General features: G+C 32.2%; 1 protein-coding gene and 1 long non-coding RNA gene across 3 annotated transcripts; both read left to right on the top strand.

Annotated features, from left to right (window-relative positions):
- Positions 1 to 3,238: 3,238 nt before the first annotated feature.
- Positions 3,239 to 4,830, top strand: LOC133666210 (uncharacterized). The gene is made up of 2 exons (XR_009830007.1): positions 3,239 to 4,091; positions 4,217 to 4,830. It is a non-coding gene; the product is annotated as an uncharacterized LOC133666210 (long non-coding RNA).
- Positions 4,831 to 5,157: 327 nt separating this feature from the next.
- LOC107993434 (dynein axonemal heavy chain 5) lies at positions 5,158 to 23,562 on the top strand. Of its 2 annotated transcripts, XM_017049842.3 has the most exons (34): positions 5,158 to 5,539; positions 5,847 to 6,086; positions 6,177 to 6,331; positions 6,555 to 6,778; positions 6,834 to 7,111; positions 7,189 to 7,362; positions 7,546 to 7,775; positions 7,987 to 8,186; positions 8,264 to 8,487; positions 8,791 to 8,966; positions 9,056 to 9,238; positions 9,305 to 9,703; positions 9,862 to 10,112; positions 10,228 to 10,473; positions 10,557 to 10,720; positions 10,953 to 11,204; positions 11,280 to 11,508; positions 11,627 to 12,300; positions 12,378 to 13,183; positions 13,275 to 13,482; positions 13,582 to 13,968; positions 14,051 to 14,223; positions 14,306 to 14,672; positions 14,919 to 15,113; positions 15,198 to 15,336; positions 15,413 to 15,689; positions 15,770 to 16,211; positions 16,374 to 17,731; positions 17,796 to 21,373; positions 21,451 to 21,677; positions 21,747 to 22,058; positions 22,188 to 22,639; positions 22,714 to 23,008; positions 23,158 to 23,562. In XM_017049842.3, exons 1-34 carry the CDS (start codon positions 5,447 to 5,449, stop codon positions 23,542 to 23,544), a joined length of 13,995 nt encoding a protein of 4,664 aa, XP_016905331.2. In that variant the 5' UTR covers positions 5,158 to 5,446; the 3' UTR covers positions 23,545 to 23,562. The 2 variants fall into 2 exon arrangements, with proteins under 2 accessions (XP_016905331.2, XP_028520424.2); XM_028664623.2 differs by lacking the exons at positions 5,158 to 5,539; positions 5,847 to 6,086; positions 6,177 to 6,331; ... (5 more) ...; positions 8,264 to 8,487; positions 23,158 to 23,562 and having other exon boundaries at positions 8,796 to 8,966; positions 22,755 to 22,946.
- Positions 23,563 to 24,754: the final 1,192 nt, after the last annotated feature.

The raw sequence follows: 24,754 nt of genomic DNA on the forward strand, positions 1-24,754 counted from the left end.
ACTGAAGGACAGAAGAAAAAGTTCAGAAATAAAAAAAGATTTCATATAACGATCGTTTAAATTAAATATCCCCATAGATATTTCAAAATTTTTTCAAATTTTTTTCCAAGGGCGATCAAAATTGGGGAAGAGTATTGTTCGCCGAGAGTTAAATATTATTTAACACGGAGCAAAAATAAGTTAGATGCAATTTGCATGAGATCCGCAACAGAAGAATTAAACATTATTGGATACGGTTCTTCTACGAACGCTTGTGACCTCTTTCGCATTCATGACCCCTTTTTTTCCAGACATTAACCAAGAAATGTAGGTCGTGCGATGACGAAGGAGCCTACGTGTTACATAAATGCGCTTTAACCCCTGTATTCGAGGAGAATGCGCGTCGTAAATATGGCCGTGAGTTCTCAAGTGTGTCCGTCCTGACACTGAGTGGTACTACTTGCACAGCGCGCCAGTTATTAGTCAATACGCTGACATTAGTCGATACACACAGCCGGTGGTGGTCCAGAGCCGGCGACGCGAGGCTGGAAAAGGGTCAAAAACCCCTTCCATTGAACGGGTTCCTGGAAACGATACTTGCTGGCAAACTTTTGAATTGTTGCCAGTCTCCTTCATTGTTCTCATGGACCAATCGATAGCATTTTATTGCCAATGTGTGCAAATCTTCGACATCATTCGGTGATTTTCTTCTCGTTGCTTCTTTTTTTTTTCACATTGGGATGCATGTTTAATTCTCTTTAGACGAATTGTTTTATTTCGTATTTTTATTTGTGGTAATGAGAATGGAAATAGAGAGATGAAACGGTACTGATTTTTTGGATGGGTTGAAAATTGATTGATATTTTTTGATTGGGATGTTTTCTTTGAAATTCTACTCGTTTATTAAAACAAGAAAATATTATCAGGATATCAGGATAGTTTTTAGCATACAATGAATTGAAATAAAATTAGCAGAAGATGAGAATTATATGAAGATTCAAACAGTAAAATTTAGAGAAATTGTAATCGATATTTAAAGTTAAATGAAAGATAAAAGAAAAAGAAAAATGATAATTATTAAAAATAACGATACATATCTTTAGAATGAAGAAGATGGTGAAAAAATTTTCAATATAATCGCCTTCAGAATTGTATTATAATTCTAATATAAAGATTGTTCAAGGAAAATTTGGACAAAAAATTTTTTTTCATATTTATAATTTTAAAACAAGAAAATATAATTGGAAAAAAGAATTTTTACCAAGAATTTAAAGAAGAAAAATTTAAAAGCTTATGATGACAGCAAAAATTTTTTATAAAATTTTATATTAGGAGAATATAATTTAAACGAAGGTAATATATTAAAATTTTTGTAGAATTAAATACATTTATTTGTTTCATACTTATTTTTTATATATTTATTTTTTTAAACTATCAAATATTCAATAAGAACTTTTTATATTATAGTTACTTCTGTTTTATATATTAATTTCTTTAAATTGCATTTTTTCCGTTAAAATTATTGAAAAAAACATAAAAGTATACATATATAAAATATATATGATAATAATAATAATAATATAATAATAAATTATAAAAGAATAAACTTTATTTTATTTATTTATTATTTTATTTAGTATTAACTGGTTGCGCCATCTTTTCGGAAAATGCTGAAACTTGTCATAAATTGTTAATAATACTAAAGCGAATTTTTAATTGGTGGCGCCATCTCTCCGAAAAATAACAAACAGAAAGTTCAATATTCTTCGAAGAGATGGCACCACTAATCAAAGCCACTTAATTATAATAAAAGGTAGTGGCGCCATCTCTTCGAAAACTGTTGAACTTCATATTTGGAATTTTCCAAGAGATGGCGCCACAAAATAAAAACACTTAGTAATGATTTAAGGTGGTGGCGCCATCTCTTTGAAAACTGCTGAACTTCATGTTTGAAACTTTCCAAGAGATGGCGCCACAAAACAAAGATACATATGATTTAAAGTGGTGGCGCCATCTCTTCGAAAACTGTTGAACTTTATATTTAGAATTTTCTAAGAGATGGCGCCACAAAACAAAGACACTTAGTAATGATTTAAGGTGGTGGCGCCATCTCTTTGAAAACTGCTGAACTTCATGTTTGAAACTTTCCAAGAGATGGCGCCACAAAACAAAGATACATATGATTTAAAGTGGTGGCGCCATCTCTTCGAAAAACGTTGAACTTTATATTTAGAATTTTCCAAGAGATGGCGCCACAAAACAAAGACACTTAGTAACGGTTTAAGGTGGTGGCGCCATCTCTTTGAAAATCGTTGAACTTCTTATTTAATATTATCCAAGAGATGGCGCCACCAATAAAATAGTGAATAATTGCGCCATCTCTTAGAGAAATGTTGAACTTTGTATTTAGCACTTTCCGAGAGATGGCGCCACGTATCAACGACATTTTGGGATGAGTGTGAGCAGTGGCGCCATCTCTTCGAAAAATGTGAAACCTTCTATTTTGTACGTTCCAAGAGATGGCGCCACAAGTCAAAAACTATGAAAACTTTACTGTCGATAAGTTTTTTCGCAATTTATGATAAGTTTGAGGACTTTTCGAAGAGATGGCGCTAGCAGTTAAATATAATAAAAATTAAAATAATTAAAAAAATACAAGATGGAAAAAAAAGAAAAATAATTTAAATTTGCGCATCCTACATATATTTAATATGTATTTTTGTATTTTTATATGTTATATACCTTATATACTTTGTATATCTTATATATATATATATTATTATGTATAAAGTATATATAAAAGTATATATAAAATATATATAAGTATAAAAATAAAATATAAAAAAATATATATAAGTATATCCTTATATTTTCATATGTTATGTCTATTTTATACTTATTGTTATATTCTTACATGCACGTATTTACATTTATTATATCCATATTATTAAATACATGCATGTGTACGTTTCCTAATCATTATTCCTCTACTTATCATGGTAATAATTCAATAAAATCATTCATTTACAACAAACAGATACATCAGACTCGACCTTCTCTAAATTTTTTCTTTCATTTCTTAATACAACCATACTTATTCTTCTTGGCCAGCAACCAATAGTCCGACATACTTTATGCTTCCCTACTTTATATTTCCCTATTAATACATGCATATAAAAACTAATACATATAAAAACTGCGGGAGGGAGTGGAAACAAAGGGGTAGCGGAGAAGAGAGACAGGGAAGCATTATTGGCCAAAAGACTGGGTAACAGAGTTAATGTCGCATTACGGCATGAACTGTATAAGGACGTGGATTGTTTTAAACGGTACAAGGGAGAAAAATTAGTGGAGAAGGAATTGGTGAAAATGACGGAAACCATACAGGAAGCCAAAGTAAGCAAAAGGATAAACCTTGAATAATCTCAAATAGGACTTTTGAGCAGAATTAATAATCTCTAAAAGTCAGGAACGATTAAACGAATAAGTGATTAATACGATAACGAGTGGTTGCTAAGGAGATGGTAAATAAGGATACCATTTTACACGAACGAATTTACCAAAAGCTGTTCAGGATAACTATCCTTAGATCTTGATTAGATAACGAGCACTATATTCCACGTTTTCTCCAAGTTTTCACCGGTTGCTTCACGCGAGATTCATTTTAAACTTGAAGACTCGTGTGATTTTGACTTTATCGTATCGGCCGATCGATTCTCCGCGTTCTTGCACGTAAGGAATGGTGCACTCTCATATGCAAATGCGGGATAAGCTCGTGTCGTTGTTCGAACAGCGGATGTAACAAATATTCTTAATGTACCTATAAATGTTATTCGAATATCGACACGGCGATAACGATACGGCTTTCTCGATCTTCGTGTTAAGAGGATATTCGCGTGCTCGTTGACTAATACGATACGAATCATATTCAATACCGGTTTAATCGATGTTATGCTTGAATAACCATCAATAAGTTTTATTTTTCTATAACGATATGAATCATTCGATATTTACGTAATCGATGACGTGGTGCATGCATTTTTCATAATTCGTAATATTTAGATCTGGAAGAAAAATGAAATTATTGACAAATGACAGCGATACAGTAAAAGGTATGTATGTATTCGTGATATACAATGATTGATTTATATCTGTGATATTTTTATTGATGTTTTAGAATGCTGGATAGTTTAATGTAATCTAATATAATAGTTGAAAATAATTTTTTAATTTGCAGAGCGTTGTTCTTTGACAAATATATTTTAACAGATGTATTTATGGATATTTATCATAATTTAATAATAATGAATATGTATGTGTCTCGATTTTTCATTATGATGAATGATATGAATGTATTATGACATATTTAAGAGCTGTATATAAAAAATTGATCAGTTCCATTAAAATAGATACATATTGTTATTTAAAACTTGATATTATGAAATATCTGGTTCAATTATATAAAATAAAATTATCTGATGATTCAATTATAAAATAAAATCATGTGTATTACAAGTAGATGCTTACCAAATCAACATTTTACATATATTATTAATTTAATTATTATTTTTTTACAGATCCATACAAAAAATTTAAGTGAATTTTTTTATAATCAAATTTCACACATATCTACGTACATATTTTAAATACAATCTAAAAAGCAAAAGAATAACATGCAACATCGATCGTATACATAAAAAATAATGAACAAAACAAAAAAAAATTATGTAAATCTAACCAAATATTAATTTCGAGTAAAGACAATATTCAGAAATATCAATTATATATCAAACAAGATTATATGTAAAATAATATATAAAAAAAAAATAAATTTTAAATTAAAATATATAATTTCTAATAAGATTTTATTCTTAGTATTATACTTAATAATACTTAATAATAATCTTACAATCTTTATAGAAGATGTTACTTTGGGATGTATTATTAATCTCAAAAATGTTGAATACTTTCACAATCATCAATTCACTTACAATATTATTAGAATAATCAACACTTACAATCACAACATTTTTTTATCGTATAAGCATGAATAACACATTACAAAATTAATGTCGATTTTAAAAAAGAATCACACAGTAAATATAATCTCACTGTCAATCATTTCTGCCAATATTCCATCGATACACCATTATATAACTTGTGAGAACTGATGTTGGAGCTTAATGCTACAACAACGAAAGAAGAATACACACGTTGTGGTATCAATATCGACTACACTGGTGGCAGAATCGCGCGGAAATTCCCACACGACACGAACGATGCATAGAAAGGTGGTGCCAGACACGAATTCGTGGCACTGGATATTCGCTTACTGCTTACAAATCATTTCGAGTCCAATCGTTCCAATCGTTGGTAAAACGTTATTCGTTCGTTTATCGAGAAATTATATCTCTTTCTTTTTCTCTCTCTTTCTCTCTCTCTGTGTCTCGGTTCAATTTGTTCAATCATGTTCGTGCAAGCTCCTGCTCTGATGGTTCAACAAAGATCTGAGAATTCTGAAGAAGATAGTGAGGAAGAAGGAACCGGTGATGTTCTCCAGGTTGATCGTTCTTTCGCTTTTTAAATTTCTTTTATTTTTTTATTATTCGAAGCACTAAGGCAAGTGAATTTTAAAATGGAATGATGCGGTGATGAAAGTGGTAATAAGTAGAATAATGTAATAATAAAAAGAATAATACTAAAAAACATAATAATAATAATTAAGGAAATCTTGTTGTTGCATAAATCGTATCGTACTTTCAATAGACCGGAAAAATATATTCTTAATGTCTGACCAATGATGGCAAAACCACTGAATTCGTTATTACAGCAAAATAATTCAATATCATTGGTAATTTCTTTCATAGAAACGTCGAGAGGAATGCGAAAGGAAGGCGAGACGTGGGGAAATGGACCCCCGATTAGAATTCGCTTTCCAACTTTTGATGGATGCTACACAGCTATCACGTCACGAAGTCATGGATCACGTCTTCGAAGGAGATATGCTCGACGAAATCAATCAACTGTTCTTGCCACACATGAGATCCACTCTTCTCTGGTATTATCAGGAAGTGGAGGAACCTGAAACGTTACGTCCTACAGAAACGGTTCGATTTTCAATCGTTATATTTTTTGAATGAAAATAATAAACTTACTAGATAATAAAATTTACTGATTGAGTAAACTTTCAAAACTAGATACAAAGTAAAGCTTCGAGTTCTAGGCCAAGTCCAAATGCAGTTGTACCAAAAGTGAAAGAACAAAAAGAAACGAAAGAACCAGAAAAAAAGAAATTATTTCTTACCGATGGGTGGCAAGTTCCTTGTACAGGAATATGCATTTATATGTTCAGGTATTTTCTACAGTATTTAAACAGTTGAATGTTAATTGGAAATTATTTACTGCGTGAGAAAATATTTTAAAATTCAATCACTTTGAATTTTTAATTATTCAATAGGTGAACATACATAGTATATATAAAAGTTATGGTAAAAAAATATTAATTTAAAATATATTTTAACAATTAAATTTGAAGTATGAAGAAGAGACAGAATGAAACTTGAAACTTCTTTTAGATTAAACGTGTCGAAACAATTGCCCGAGGAAGGTTTCCAGAAAGATCTTTATACTGGTGTAATAGATACCAAGAAAGTGGAAATAATAACAGCAATACAAAGAATAGTAGAACATGTCTTTATGGATGCACTTGCTCATCCTAGTTCCGACAAAGAGGACGATTGTCCAATGATTAAAAATCTTTTATTACCAGGTTTAAGATCTTTCTGCAGCGCTCTGAAAGGTAATAATAGAATTATAGGTAATTGATGTAAATTATATTTTAAAAATTCTTATAGTATGCGAACAGGTGGCTCAGGAGGGACGTGTATTCGACGATTGCGAAGCTTTAATGGGGGAAGTACATAACTTCGAAGAAGCAAAAGCGTTTATGGCAAAAGATAACGCTATAAATATTGTAGAAAAAAGAGTAAAATCGTGGATTAAATTATTGAAAAATTTCATGGTGGAAAGTAAACAGATGAAACGAGAAAATGACAATTCTGGTCCACAACAGGAATTGGAATATTGGAAAAGAAGAGGTGCTCAGTTTAGTCAATTAGTCAACAAACTTCAGGTTTTATCTTCGTATTCTTGTTTATTATTCTATCAATTTTTATTAACTAAATTTTAATTCGTTCTATTAATATTTAGGATCATGAAATACGAATGTCTCTTCTCTGTTTGCAAGTTGCACGCTCGAAGTTAATAAAAGATTGGGTTGACGTTGAGGACGAAGTCACTTATTGTTACAACGAAGCTAAAGATAATGCAAAATTCATACAGGCATTAGAAAAATGTTGTCATTGTTTATATTTGGACGATCCAGTAAGATAGTATTGTTAATTGTTCAAAAAAAAAAAAATAATTACAACTGAGTCTTTGAACATACATTATATCTTTAATCATATATTTTAATCACATAAAGAACTATAACATTGTTTACTGATTAGTACGAAAGAAAATTATTTATATTAAATAAAACGAATCACGCAATTATATATTTTTCAGGTAAAAATGAGAGATTCTCTCGTGTCATTGTTACAAACAGTCCGTTTAATATACAGCGTTTCAAGATACTATAACACTTCAGAACGAACTAGTTCATTAATGATAAAGATTACAAATCAAATGATTATAGCTTGTCGAGATTACGTCACAAATAGAAGTCGTGAAACTGTTTGGAGTCAAGATCGAGCAGTTGCACGATCAAAGTTGAAGCATTGTTTGAGACTAAACAAGTACATATCTATAATATGTATAATTCACTTATGAAAAGATAAAAAATTATTTTAATTCTTATTATCAAAAAAAAAAAATTATTGGAATTTTATATTTTTTAATTTTCTTTACGAATACGAATTACTTAAGATTATCTTTTAATATTTTGTTTTGATCTGAAATCTGTGCCTTTTTTTAAATATAGAAAATTAATGTTATCATTTTTTCCAGAGCTTACAGAGAAACTTACAGATTAGTTCGATGTTCTCCAGCAATAACCGAAGAAGAATTCTCATTCTCAGAGACTCACGTGTTTGGAAGATTCGATTCCTTTTGCGATAGGATAAGAAAAATTTTAACCATGTTCGAATTGATACAAGATTATAAAAGTCTTTTCGAAAGAAGAATGGAGGGCCTTTTATTAGGAGAAGGTATATCATTTAACGTTAAATACTTTTCCTCTTCTTTTATCCCCAATTTATTTAAATTATCTTTCTTATTTCAATAGCATTAGATGATGCAATAAGAACTTTCGAAGAAGCTGAAAAAGTTGCTACCACCAAAGATTACGATTATCTCGATCCAAGAAATACTGAATTTGACACGGACTACAATGACTTCATGACAAAAACTGATACTTTGAAACAGAACATCGGTAATATCATTGAAAAAAATTATGCAGATGTTTGGGAAACTCTTCAGGGTATACGATTTTTAACTCGATTCGAAAAAGTAAAGTGGCGTATTATAGTTGATTAATAATGCACGAATAATTGTACATACAATATTTGTAAAACGGCACAAGATTTTTTTAATTTTTGAATTCCTAAATTCCTCAATTATTAAATTTTCCTCAATATTCTGGATTCTTGAATTTTCATAATTTAAAATTTTGAATTCTAGAATTCTAGAATTTTGATATTGTTGATCTTTTAAATATTTAATTTTTTTTTCAAATTTATAAATCTCAATTCTAATTTTTAAATTATCAAATTGTCAAACGTATATAATTTTTCCTTATTTAATATTTTTAAGGTTAGTGAAAAAGTACCTTTGACGAAGTTAGATGAAAAATACAACATAGTAGTAAAATACTGCGATAGAGAAGTGGACAGAATATTGAAATTATTCAAAAGACAAAGAGATGATCCACCATTACCAAGGCATATGCCAGCCATTGCTGGAAGATTAACCTGGGCAAATTCTTTAAAGTAAATAAAAAAAAAATTATCTTTATTATAAATCATTTAAATGAAATTTATTCTTTGTGTATTATTTTTTCAAAATATTCTTTACTCAGAATACACTTGGATGAGCTAGCTACATCAGTCTCTAATCACCCAGTATTGAAGACACTTCCACTCAGTATGGAATTAGAAAAAAGATATAATTATGCCATCAGCATATTGAATCAATACAAGTCAGATATATCTGAAGTTTGGACTCATCAAAATTCCTGGGTCATCGAGGATTGTCTAAAACAGTAAATTTATTATTATCCATCTGTATTGAATTTAATCGAAAACTTTATTTTATTTTAATTATCCAGATTTCTGCTGACCATAGACGAAAAGTCCGGAAAAATCAAAGTTAACTTAGAAGAAAGAGTCTCTCTTCTGATTCGAGAAGCTGATTGCTTAGCTAAATTGAATCTCCAAATTCCTATTGTCGCATTAACAATTTTAGCAAAAAAAAACTATTTCACATTGATCACAAATTCTCTTCAATCGATGATCGAGGAGTTGGTTTTCACATCAAGACGCGTGAAATTGGAAGTGAGACCATTGCTATTACCGCATTTGGTGCGAGTTGTATCATTGCTGGAACCTGGTTTAACTTCTTTAAATTGGACCAATCCAAAATGGAAGGAGTTTTATGAGAATACCAAAGAGCAGATTAAGGAATTTGATATACTTATTACAAGAGTTCATGATGTATATGATAATAGGTATCAATTTTTATTTTATTGTATACATTCAATAAAATTAAAGAATATATATTTTTCAACAAAATATTATAATTAATTATTTTACTTGATATCACAAATTTCTAATGATTAACAAATTCTTATGAAATTGAATAAAGATTTTCTTCGTTCCTTCCAAGAATTTTACAGGTGCTAACTGCTATGCAAAAGATTACTTTGCATTCTATATCAGAATCTGATCAACCATGGACGATAGAGGAATTCGTAGAGAAAACCGAAGAAATATGCAGACTCGCAGCGGTAGATTTGTATCGTAAGAGTATGATGGTGGAAGAGGCAGTAGAGGAAGTGCTGGATCTTGTTAAGAATGCCACAGAAAATTTCAAAGACGCCGCTAATTCCAATCAATTAGAGTTTGTTAATATCGAAGGTGAATTATTAATTTCCTGAATCAACGATAATCTACGATTCCTTTTCCTTTTTCAATTAAAATATGACAAACCTCATTTTTCGAATCGTTAATTTTCAATGGAATGAGCTTACAGAAAATGAAGAGATGATCGATCAAACTGTCCAACAAGATTGGTCTTTAGTTTGGAATCTATTTGACAATCCTCATCAATTATTAGCTACCCCTGGTAGCTTGCCAAAGGGAATGCAAGACATGGTCCGAAATGCCGTATCCGAAATGAGAAGATATTACTCCAGAAAAGTCGTAGACGTTCTGATAAAAGTCATCAGAGGTTCGTTAGACGCCATTAGGAAGCGATTCATTCGAGAAATCGATCCAGGTGTTTTTCTATTCGACAAAATGTAGAAACATCTTCAAGTTTAGCGAACGATCGTGTAAATAAATAAATAATTCCTTAAACAGACGAGATACCGAACCCAATATTTCTACTTCATGCAACGTTAATGATACCGGTGGTGACTGTGAAACCTAGCTTAGACGATGTACAGGAAGTTTTAACTTTAATTGGCAAAATCATCGCTGGTGTTGCGAGAGGTGTATCGCAATGGAATTCTAGAGTTAACAAGGTAAGGTTTCTTGAAAATTCTTATCCGATCTTTTTGCTATCGAGAATGAGATATCGAAACAATATCGTTCATAAGACATTATTTAATTCAATTTTTATTCAAATTTGGATCCAGAAATATCCAGAGTTCTAATGAAAAGAATATCTATTAAAAAGAATTATTCGTTGCTTGACAGGTATAAATTAAATCTAACTCGTTACTTTGTTATTGACAATATTTTTTGATAATTCAGAGTACGTGGAATCAAATTTATTCGAAGAAAAATTTCGCAGACATCGTGATGCGTGCTCAAATGCAAGCAGCAAAGAAGAAGCAAGAGCAAGAAGATCCAAGAACGAGAAGGCGAAGATTATTTAAAATCATTTCTGAGGAAAAACCGATTTTTCCTGTCCAAAAGCAGAACTTTCACGCGATGGTAATGGATAATAAAGAAGTGATGAAACTATTATCAATATTGAACACTTGTATGCAAGAATTCAAGCCGGTAAATAAATGAACTTAAATAAAGGATAATGATAAAATTTTATCGAATTATCTTCGTTTCAATGTAAATCCATAGGATCTTGCCGAATTTATCGATAGATGGAAACCATATAAATTTTTATGGAAAAATGAGAAAAGTATGCGAGAATTGTTACAAATTTCTTTGCCTGAGTTTGAAGCTACACTTCGAAAACACAGTGAACTTGAAGATCTCTTAGCCACCGAACCTGATATGATCATTTTTGGAAGATCAATTGCTGTCTCCACGGAGAAACTGAAATATGGCCTTTACACGGAAATTAAAGGTAAAATAAAATTAATTTTAATCACATTGAATTAATAATTATAACAAATAACGATATGCATAATATCTAAATATAAATAATATATAAATAATATAAATAATAATATAAATGTCCACAGCATGTACCCACAAAATTGGCCAAGCCATGAAAAAGAAATATCGCCGAGAAATGGAATACGTTTATGCCTTAATGAACGAAATGGATCGCAAATTAGATCGTCAGATACGCGATCTGGACGATATACGTCTTATCATGGACACATTAAAGAAGATTCGTGAGCAAGAGGTTGACATGGAACTAAAAATCGATCCGATCGAGGAAGCCTTCAATATAGTCACGAGATACGAAGTGCCAGTGGATCAAGAATGTCTCGAGCAGGTCGACAATTTGAGATACACGTGGCAACAATTGCTCGCAAGGGCACAAGAAACTCACGTATTGTTGTTGAAGTTGCAACCACAATTCGAGGAAGATCTTAGAATCAATCTCGAGAATTTTCGTATCGATAACAAGACGTATTGCGAGGAATACAGATCCTCTGGGCCTATGCAACCTGGTCTCAGTCCGAGAGAAGCCTCGGATAGACAGATTTTGTTTCAAAATAGATTTGATGGAATGTGGAGGAAATTACAGACTTATCAGAGCGGGGAAGAACTGTTCGGTCTGCCCACAACTGATTATCCTGAACTTTCGCAAATAAGAAAGGAGTTAAATTTGCTTCAGAAATTGTATAAATTGTACAATGATGTTATTGATAGAGTGAACAGTTACTATGATATTCCATGGAGCGAGGTAAAGCATTTTCCCTCTATTTTTCCTCTAATAAAAATTTCAGTTTCATATTATAGAACATTTATAATGCAATCTAGGTCAATATCGAGGATATAAACAACGAATTAATGGAGTTTCAAAATCGATGTCGCAAGTTACCGAAAGGTCTGAAAGAATGGCCCGCATTCTTTGCATTGAAAAAAACCATCGACGATTTTAACGACATGTGTCCTCTCTTGGAATTAATGGCCAACAAAGCCATGAAACCTCGTCACTGGCACAGAATCATAGAAGTGACGGATTATTCGTTCGATCTTGAAAGCGAGGGTTTCTGCTTGAAAAATATTCTGGAGGCGCCGTTGTTGAAATACAAAGAAGACATCGAGGATATTTGCATCTCTGCTATGAAAGAAAAAGATATCGAGGCCAAATTAAGAACTGTGGTGAACGAATGGTCGTCCCACGAGTTGACGTTTATGACGTTTAACAACAGAGGAGAATTATTATTGAGAGGAGACACCACTGCTGAAACGATCGGCCAACTCGAGGACAGTTTGATGGTGCTTGGTTCGTTGATGTCGAATAGATACAATGCACCGTTTCGTAAGCAAATACAACAATGGCTTACGGATCTATCGAACACGAATGAAATTTTAGAAAGATGGCTATTAGTACAGAATATGTGGGTTTATCTGGAAGCTGTGTTCGTTGGCGGTGATATAGCGAAGCAATTGCCCAAAGAGGCGAAAAGATTTGGTAAGATAGATAAAAGCTGGCAGAAAATCATGCAAAGGGCACACGAGACTCCAGGAGTGGTGCCATGCTGTGTAGGCGATGATTTACTTAAACAGCTTTTACCTCATCTGCAAGAACAGTTGGAATTATGTCAGAAATCTCTTAGTGGGTAAGTTTTTTATTAATGGAATTTAAATTTAATATAATATAATGATTTAATATAAGAAAATATTGTTGCAATAATTAAAACGTGTTTGCAGATACTTAGAAAAGAAACGTATGATGTTTCCAAGATTTTTCTTTGTATCAGATCCCGCTTTATTGGAGATACTTGGTCAAGCATCTGATTCTCACACAATACAGAATCATCTACTATCTATTTTTGATAATACACGTTACGTGAAGTTTCATGATATCGAATATAACAAAATGATCGCCATTATTTCATCCGAAGGTGAAACAATTTTGGTAAGTATTTTAATAGAAAATTAAACGATTAATATTTATTTATCAATGAAATATATTAACAATGAAAAATAATATATTGATCAATATTTAAAATTATAGCTCGAAAAGGCTGTAAGGGCGGAAGGTTCAGTGGAAACATGGCTAATGCAACTCTTGCACACATCGCAACAATCTTTGCACTCGATAATCCGACAGAGTTATTTCATGATTAATGATATGAATTTCAATCTTCTTAGTTATTTGGATAAAATGCCTGCACAGATTGGTTTACTAGGAATACAAATGATCTGGACCAGGGATAGTGAAATGGCTTTGGCTCAAGCTCGTGCGGATAAAAAGATCATGGCAGAAACGAATAACAGATTTCTGGATTTACTGAATACATTAATCGATCAAACTACCAGAGATCTTGCGAAAATTGAAAGAACAAAATTCGAAACTTTGATCACTATTCACGTGCACCAACGTGATATTTTTGATATATTAGTAAGTTAATATTAAAAGAATAATTTTTTTATTAATAATACATAAATTGTATTTTCTTATAATATATAATATATCCATATAGTGCCGTTTGAATGTACGATCGATAAACGATTTCGAATGGTTGAAGCAATGCAGATTTTATTTCAAAGAAGATCTCGATAAAACATCGATCTGTATAACAGATGTAAATTTTACGTATCAAAATGAATATTTAGGATGCACTGAACGACTCGTGATTACTCCGCTAACAGATAGGTAACTGTATCGAGAAAACTTATCTAATTAATGAATCAATATAAACGAATTGTTCTCAAATTTATATGCCATTATTCCACAGATGTTACATAACTTTAGCTCAAGCATTATCTATGTCTATGGGTGGTTCGCCTTGCGGCCCAGCTGGAACAGGCAAAACAGAGACTGTCAAAGATATGGGAAAAACCTTGGCCAAATACGTAGTGGTGTTCAATTGTTCGGATCAAATGGATTATAGAGGATTGGGAAGAATATATAAGGGATTGGCACAAAGTGGTTCTTGGGGTTGTTTTGACGAGTTCAACAGAATCGAATTGCCGGTTTTGTCTGTTGCTGCTCAACAAGTTGCAGTCGTTTTGGCTGCGAAAAAGGAGAAAAAGAAGCAATTTATTTTTACCGATGGAGATCTGATAGACATGTGTCCTGAACTTGGAATATTTATAACAATGGTAAAAGGAACGATATAAGCATTATATATATAATAGTATTATATATATTAATTTTAACAAAATATGCATCAATGCAATTTATTTGATTCTTATACCAAATATTTAATTTAATTTTTATGCGAATTTTTAGTTCTTTTAAATATCAAAAATTATTGAAATTATTTTACTTTTATTACTATACGTTTCAAAATTCTCTAATCTATTAAAATATAAAAATTAAATTTTAATTAAAATGAATGGTTACAGAATCCAGGATACGCTGGCAGGAAAGAACTTCCAGAGAATCTAAAGATACAATTCCGTACCGTCGCCATGATGGTACCTGACAGACAAATCATTATTCGGGTAAAATTGGCCAGTTGTGGTTTCCTGGAAAACATCACGCTTGCTCGCAAATTTTACACTTTGTACAAACTCTGTGAAGAACAACTTACAAAACAGGTAATTATTTATCTGTTTATTATAACATATCTTAATTACTTAAAAATAAATAAATAAATCGAACATATTATTCGTTCTATTTAGGTACACTACGATTTCGGTCTAAGAAATATACTATCTGTTCTAAGAACATTAGGAGCGGCAAAAAGAGTGAATTCGAAAGATTCTGAGAGCACCATTGTTATGCGTGTTTTAAGAGATATGAATCTTTCGAAACTCATAGGTAAATATTTATAATATATGTATATTTTATAGTATTCGTATCTGTTAAAAAACTTACAAAATTTTTCTAATTTCAGATGAGGACGAACCATTATTTATCTCATTGGTAGCTGATCTCTTTCCAAATCAAGCTCTTGAAAAGACTTCTTATCCAGAATTGGAAGCTGCTATTAATCAGCAAGTAGAAGAAGCTGGATTGATATATCATCCACCATGGGTGCTAAAATTGATACAATTATATGAGACACAAAGAGTGAGGCATGGAATAATGACTCTAGGTCCAACTGGTGCAGGAAAAACCACTTGTATACACATTTTGATGAAAGCTCTAACGCAATGCGGTAATTTTCATAGGTAATAAAATAATTTAATACAAATGAAATTCAATTTCTCTTAAATTCAAAAACTCAGTCGCTCAAAAATCGCTTTTCCAGAGAAATGAGAATGAATCCGAAGAGTATAACAGCAGCGCAAATGTTTGGACGATTGGACGTGGCAACCAATGATTGGACAGATGGAATATTTTCAGCTTTGTGGCGTAAAACGTTGAAATTAAAAGAAGGAGAACACGTATGGTTGGTTCTCGATGGACCTGTTGATAGTATCTGGATCGAGAATTTAAATTCCGTATTGGATGACAATAAAACTCTGACTCTTGCAAATGGCGATCGATTATCGATGTCATCTAATTGCAAAATCATCTTCGAGCCTCACAATATCGATAATGCAAGTCCGGCAACAGTATCCCGTAACGGAATGGTGTACATGAGTTCATCAGGACTGGATTGGAATCCTGTGGTGACTGCTTGGTTGAACAATCGAACACCTTTGGAACAAGAAGTGTTCGGTCAGTGTTTCGAGAAATCTTTTGCACAGGTAAAAAGAATTAATTTTTATTTTTTATATATTTTTTCTCAAATACCTTCATTTTAAAAAATTATTTTTATTCAGATTGTTAGTAACGAAACAATTTTTAAAATATCAAATTATAATAATGATATACGATAATATTCATAATAATATATAACATTTTTATAGATCTATTCATGGAGTACTCAAGCATTATTATTGACCATAGATGTTTTACAATGCAATATAGTTCGACAAATGCTGTGCCTTCTTGAAGGTTTAATTCCACCGAAAACAACCATAGAAGAAGAGGAAAATGAGGAAACTGAAGAAGAAAAGAGACAACCGATGACGGTTGAACACCTGAAACGTTTTTACGTTTTCGCTTTAGTATGGGGCATAGGAGCATTATTGGAAACATCAGACAGACAAAAATATGACGTCTATCTCCGACAAAATTTCGAAAGTTTAAATTTGCCAACGTCGGAAGAATATCCTGAAGCTAAGGTATTCGATTTTTATGTCACTGAAAAGGGTAAATGGGATACATGGACAAGTATGGTAACCAATTACGTCTACTCTGAATATTCAACGTTCGATTATAGCAACATATTGGTTCCCATCCCTGATAACGTTAGAATAACATACCTAATCGATTTAATTGGTCGCCAAGATAAAGCAGTTTTGCTTATAGGCGAACAAGGATCGGCTAAAACTGTGATGATGAAGTCTTATATGAAAAAAGCGAATGCTGAAACCACATTGAGTAGATCATTCAATTTCAGCTCGGCCACAAGTCCGTATCAATTTCAGAAAACTATCGAAAGTTACATAGAAAAACGTCTAGGTAACATGTTTGGTCCACCAGGGGGGAAAAAAATGTTGGTCTTCATCGATGACATAAATTTACCGCAAATCAACGAGTGGGGTGATCAAGTCACCAATGAAATCGTTCGACAGACGATGGACATGAAGGGATTTTACTCTCTGGAGAAACCTGGAGACTTCACTGTCGTTGTAGACATAACATTTCTGGCAGCCATGTGTCAACCAGGTGGTGGAAGAAACGATATTCCCCAAAGATTAAAGAGACAATTTTGCATCTTCAATTGTACGTTACCTGATGAAGCTTCCATTGATCGAATTTTTAGCGTACTTTCAGAAGGTCATTATAACTCTAAAAGAGGATTTTCAATGGAAGTTAAGAATCTCGTGAAAAAGATGGTTCCTATAACGAGAATACTTTGGGAGAGAACCAGAACAACATTATTGCCTACACCGGCAAAGTTTCATTATATATTCAATCTAAGAGATTTGTCAAGAGTTTGGCAAGGTATGCTTGGTACGCTATCTACAGTTATCGACAAGGAAAGCGTCCTCATGTTGTTGTGGAAACACGAATGCAATCGCGTATTCGGTGATAGACTCACTTTACAAGCCGATAAAAATTGGTTTAATGAAGAGGTTTTGAAAGTTGTGAATGAAATGTTGGGAGAAGGCTATTGTAAAATGCTTGACAAAGATCCTGCATTTGTGGATTTCATGAGGTAAGTGTAGTATATTAAGAATCAATATGAAATTTTTTTCTACTTCTTTCACGATCAACTTTAGAGACGCTCCAGAACCAACTGGTGAAGAAGGAGAGGATACTGACGTGGAGTTACCGAAAGTGTATGAACCGGTTTATGACGAGCAGATTCTCAGGGAAAGATTAGAAATGTTTCTTTCACAATTCAACGAAATGCAAAGAGGGTCTGGGATGGATTTGGTTTTCTTCCCTGATGCCATGTTACACTTGGTCAAAATTTCCAGAGTCATTAGACATCCGAAAGGGAATGTAATGTTGGTGGGAGTTGGAGGATCTGGCAAGCAAAGTCTTACGAAATTATCATCCTTCATCGCCGGTTATAAAACATTTCAAATCACTTTAACAAGATCTTACAACGTGGCAAACTTCTTAGAAGATCTAAGATATTTATATCGAACGTGTGGAGCTCAAGGAAAGGGTACCACATTTATATTCACCGATTTGGATATTAAAGAGGAAGGCTTCTTGGAATATTTAAACAATATTCTAAGCTCTGGAATTATCAGCAATTTGTTCACTCGTGACGAACAACAAGAAATCATTTCAGAATTGACGCCTATCCTGAGACGTGAAAATCCAAAACGAACAATCAACAACGAACTTGTAATGGATTTCTTCCTTCAGAGAACTTGCCAAAATCTACATGTTGTACTCTGTTTCTCTCCTGTTGGGGAGAAATTTAGAAATCGTGCTCAACGTTTCCCAGCTCTTATATCCGGATGCACCATTGACTGGTTCCAACCATGGCCTAAAGACGCTCTGATCCTAGTCGCTAAACATTTTCTGCACGATTTTAACATAGTTTGTACCAACGAGGTTAAAGTTGAATTGGTGAACGCTTTAGGCTCTATACAAGACATCGTTTCTATGACATCTACGGAATATTTCCAACGATTCCGTCGCGCCACTCATGTCACGCCAAAATCATATTTGAATTTCATCGGTGGTTACAAGAATATTTACCAGAGCAAGCAATACGAATTAGGGGAAGGAGCTAAGAGAATGGATACCGGTTTAGCGAAATTGGAGGAAGCTTCGATATCGGTGGAAATTTTAAAAAGAGATCTCGATGTGATGGAAAAAGAGCTCGTACAAGCATCTGAGAAAGCAGAAACGGTCCTCTTGGAAGTGACAGAAAGAGCAATGCAGGCAGAGGCTTTCAAGAATCAGGTGCAAAAAGTGAAAGAGAAAGCTGAACAATTGGTAGCTTGCATAGCAGAGGAGAAAGCATTAGCTGAACAAAAATTAGAGGCTGCTAAACCAGCATTGGAAGAAGCAGAGGCTGCTTTGAACACTATTAAACCGGCTCATATTGCTACCGTGAGAAAATTGGGCAGGCCTCCTCATCTTATCATGAGAATTATGGATTGTGTGTTAATTCTATTTCAACGCAAAATTGGGCCTGTTATTCCGGATATGGCTGCACCATGCCCAAAACCTTCTTGGGCAGAATCTTTAAAATTAATGGCCAGCACCACGTTTCTACTTCAATTGCAAAATTATCCGAAAGATATAATAAATAACGAGATGGTCGAACTGCTTCAACCTTACTTTAATATGGAAGATTATAATATGGAAACTGCCAGACGAGTTTGCGGTGATGTGGCGGGTTTATTATCTTGGACAAAGGCTATGGCTTTCTTTCATTCGGTGAACAAGGAGGTTCTCCCATTGAAGGCTAATTTAGCATTACAGGAAGTAAGACTCAAGATGGCAATGGAGGATTTGGCGAACGCCGAAAGAGAATTATCTGAAAGAGAAATGGCTCTACAAGCGGTTAAAGAACAATACGACTCGGCTGTTTCAGAGAAACAAAGATTGACAGAAGCTGCAAACGTGTGCCTTAGGAAAATGACAGCCGCGACTGCGTTGATCAATGGGTTAGGTGGTGAGAAGATACGCTGGACCGAACAAAGCAGCGAATTCAAAATTCAATTAGGACGATTGGTTGGGGATGTTTTATTAGCTACGGGTTTCTTGTCTTATTGTGGACCTTACAATCAACAATATAGAGCTAGTTTGGTGTCTTCTTGGATGAACATTTTGGCAACCAAATCTATTCCATTCACTGATAATCTAAATATCACGAATATGCTCGTGGACAGTGGAACAATGTCGGAATGGACGCTTCAAGGATTACCTAATGATGAATTGTCGGTGCAAAACGCGCTTATTGTGACTAAATCATCCTCTTATCCTTTATTAGTAGATCCTCAAAATCAAGGAAAAATGTGGATAAAGAACAAAGAAAGTATGAACGAGTTACAGATCACATCCCTTAATCATAAATATTTCAGAACTCATCTTGAGGACAGTCTCTCTCTAGGCAGACCGTTATTGATAGAAGACATTGCAGAAGAGCTGGATCCAGTTCTCGATAACGTGTTGGAAAAAAATTTCATTAAATCTGGTTCCATCGAGAAGGTGATCGTCGGTGACAAAGAATGCGACGTGATGCCAGGTTTTATGTTATACATCACTACGAAATTACCAAATCCTGCGTACAGTCCAGAAATTTCGGCAAAGACATCGATAATTGATTTTACTGTCACGATGTTAGGGTTAGAAGATCAATTACTCGGCAGAGTGATCCTTATGGAAAAATCAGATCTGGAGGCCGAAAGAGTGGCCTTGTTCGAATCTGTGATGACGAATCAACGATCGATGAAGGAATTGGAAAGTACGTTGTTACATCGTCTCACGTCTTCTGAAGGCTCTCTAGTGGACGACGAAGCACTTATAAATGTGCTCAGGGAAACTAAGGTAACTGCAGAGTCGGTGAACGAGAAATTAAGAGTGTCCGCGTTAACGGAAAAGAAGATCATGTTAGCCCGTGAAGAATTCCGTGCCGTTGCATCAAGAGGATCTATCTTATATTTTCTTATTGTAGAAATGAGCAACGTGAACGTAATGTATCAAAATTCGTTGAAACAATTTTTGACTATATTTGATAATTCCATTACCAAATCTGTGAAGAATTCTATTACTAGCGAACGAATAAACATAATTCTCCGACATCTTACGTACGAAGTATGGGCCTTTACTTTGAGGAGTTTATACGAACGGCACAAATCGTTGTTCACCTTAATGCTAGCGATGAAAATAGACTGTCATCGTGGTACAATTTCTCATACAGAATTCAATGCTTTCATAAAAGGTGGTGCATCCTTGGATTTAAATGCAGTTATCCCGAAACCGTTTAAATGGATTCTCGATATAACTTGGTTAAATTTGGTCGAGATTAGTAAATTGAACATATTTTCGGATATACTGACGAAAATTGAACTTGCTGAAAAAGAATGGCGAATATGGTACGAGAAAGAGAGACCCGAAGAAGAAGAACTTCCTTGTGGATATCAAAAGAAACTTGACGTGTTCAGAAAGTTGCTTTTAATTAGATCATGGAGTCCAGACAGAACATTATCTCAGGCAAAAAAATACGTGACTGAATCATTAGGAAGAGAATATGGGGAAACTAAGATATTGGATCTAGAAGCTACTTGGTTAGAATCTGAAGTTAGAACACCGCTTATATGTATACTTTCGATTGGGTCGGATCCTAGCCCACAGATTACAGTACTTGCAAAACAAAAATCTATTCGTAAGCAAATTAATAAAATATAATTTAATTGAAAATAAAATTGAGTTATTCTCGAAATAATGTAATTTTTATTTAAGAATTACGATCAGTCTCCATGGGTCAAGGCCAAGAATTTCATGCTCGAAAATTTATTTCCGATGCTATGAATACCGGAAATTGGGTATTGCTGCAAAATGTTCATTTGTCTCTTCCATTTTGTACCGAAGTCATGGATGCTTTAGTTGAAACAGAAACTGTGCACGAAGCATTTAGGCTTTGGATGACTACAGAAGTCCATTCGCAATTTCCTATCGGTTTATTACAGGTTCTCATCTATATCTCTTATATCTTGTAATTTATAAAAATATAATCACATGTAATGCCATTATTCCAGATGGCTATTAAATTTACAAACGAACCACCGCAAGGTATTAGAGCCAGCTTAAAGAGAACTTACCAGGGTATGACACAAGATACATTGGATTATAGCACACAATCGCAATGGCCACCTTTATTGTATGCTGTTGCATTTCTACATACAGTAGTACAGGAACGTAGAAAGTTTGGACCTCTTGGCTGGAATATACCTTATGAATTTAATCAGGCTGATTTTTCTGCTTCTGTTCAATTTATACAAAATCACTTGGATGATATGGATCCGAAAAGGGGTGTATCATGGCCAACTGTTTGCTATATGCTAGGAGAGGTTTGATTATTTTATTAATATTATAAACCTTTATTGAAAATGTAATTTATTTTAAATAATATTAAATCTAAAATAACAAATATCATAGGAATAAAATTTAATATTTTAATATTTATTTATAAATATCAGGTTCAATACGGTGGCAGAGTCACCGATGATTTCGATAAACGATTGTTAACTACATTTACTCATGTTTGGTTTTGCGATGTATTATTACGACCTGGTTTCGAGTTTTATCGTGGATACAAAGTACCACAAACCAAGAATCTTCAAGGATACTTGGATTATATTGATGGTTTGCCTGCAATGGATACACCGGAAGTTTTTGGTTTACATCCGAACGCGGACATTACTTATCAAATAAACACGGCAAAAGGAATACTTGACACAATTTTGAGCGTTCAACCCAAAGAAGGAGGTGCGCAAGGAGGTGAAACGAGAGAGAACGTCGTATATAAACTTGCCACAGACATGTTGGCCAAATTACCGAAACAATACAATTCGTTCGAAGTGAAAGAAGCGCTTCAACGAATGGGAGCCCTGTTACCGATGAATATATTTTTAAGACAAGAAATCGACAGGTATAATTTTTCATGGCATTTTTCGTCATCTTTCTTTTAAAGTTTCTTTCTTCATTAATTTTATAAATTTACAGAATAAGTAAAGTTATTAAAGAAGTGCGCAATACTTTAACAGATTTAAAATTAGCTATCGAAGGTACCATTGTGATGAGTCAAGGTTTGCGTAAGTCACTAGATGCAATGTACGATGCTCGTATTCCAGAGAAATGGTTAAAAATATCCTGGGAATCGGCAACATTGGGATTTTGGTATACGGAACTTTTGGAACGAGATTATCAATTCAGATTATGGTGCATTTATGGCAGACCTAAAGTCTTTTGGATGACTGGTTTCTTCAATCCTCAAGGATTTCTAACTGCTATGCGACAAGTTAGATAAATATGTTTCAATTTAATCTATTTTTTCTAATTTAATTTAATTTCTTTAATGTGATATAATATAATGTTTCATTATATAATATTTATCAATTGAAAAGAATATTATTTATATTTTAAATAATAAATTTGAATATTTTGCAGGAAGTGACTCGAGCGCATAAAGGATGGGCTCTTGATTCTGTAGTGTTGCAAAATTTGATCACAAGATTTAATAAAGAAGATATAAAGAATCAACCTCAGGAAGGAGTTTACGTTCATGGTCTATTTTTGGAAGGAGCCTCGCTCGATCGTAAAACAAGCAAATTAGTAGAAAGTAAACCGAAAGTTTTATATGAACAAATGCCAGTAATTTATATTTATGCCATAAATACAACTGCAGGAAAAGATCCAAAACTTTATGAATGTCCTATATATAGAAAACCGCAAAGAACAGATTCGAAATATATCGGATCCATAGATTTCGAAACTGATCATAATCCTCGACATTGGACATTACGAGGTGTAGCTCTTTTGTGTGACATAAAATAAAATAAAATGTCTCAACTATGATATTATTTTTTCTTTTTCTATTATTTTCTTATTTTATCTATTTTATGTATTAAATGACAAAAATGTTATATACAACTAATAGGTTTAATGAGTTCAAACATTTTTTTCTTTTCTAATATGCATATTTATCAATCCTATGATCATTGACATTTTTTTTTAAATTTATTGTGATTTTATGAAAAACATAGCAATTGATTATAATAAAAGATTAATTTTCAATCTTTAAAAATACAAATAGTTCATTTATAGAATAAATATTAATTTATTGACTTTTGATTTTTATCTATATTACATTTTATTACAATACTTTTTCTTCGATTTTATATATAATTTATAAATATTATAAATTTATTGTTATTTTAAAATATAAAATATTCACAGTATGAAAAAGCAAATTAAAAAACGATAATCTTTTTTTAAATTTAATCTAGATTTCTTTATAAATAATTATTTATATATAGAAAAAAAATATTATTTCCTGTAAATAAAAATTAAATTGTTATAAAATATTGAATAAAAATCTATACAATTATAAAAATAATTAATTTTTAAATAATATAAGTAATATGTGATTTTAAAATATTGATCAAATTGAAATTTTAATAAATAAATTATTAAATATTATATATTATAAATATTATATAATATTATATAATATTTTAATAATACATTATATTATATATAGAAATATTACTATAGAAAACAATTTTCGTTTGCTAATAAAAAAGAATATTACCTTTATTTTTTGTTCCATTCTAATATCTTCTATACATAAATATACATTTTCTATACATATCTTCTATACATAAATATAAATATATTAAATAAAAAGAAAAAAAAAATAATATAAAATTTATTTGAAATATCATTATTTTTTACATCTACTTTTTTTTTTTTTGCATTTTTTGTATTGGAATGGAGATTTAAAATTCTGTAACAAAAAAAGCAGAGTACAATAAGTAAACCGATCTTTCATATCTTTCATATTATAATATATTAATCTTAGTAATTTTTCATATTATATTAATTTTAAAATAAAATAAACAATATTTCATGAAAATTATATTAAACACAAATCTATCAAATTTATATGTATATATTTAAAATAAAGTAATTTTATATTATATAAAATTATATTTTTAAAAATTTTTATTATAAAAAATAGAAATCTTTGGATAGAAAAATTTTA

The sequence above is a fragment of the Apis cerana genome, linkage group LG6 (genome assembly GCF_029169275.1).
Source record: "Apis cerana isolate GH-2021 linkage group LG6, AcerK_1.0, whole genome shotgun sequence".
Taxonomy (NCBI): Eukaryota; Metazoa; Arthropoda; class Insecta; order Hymenoptera; family Apidae; genus Apis; species Apis cerana.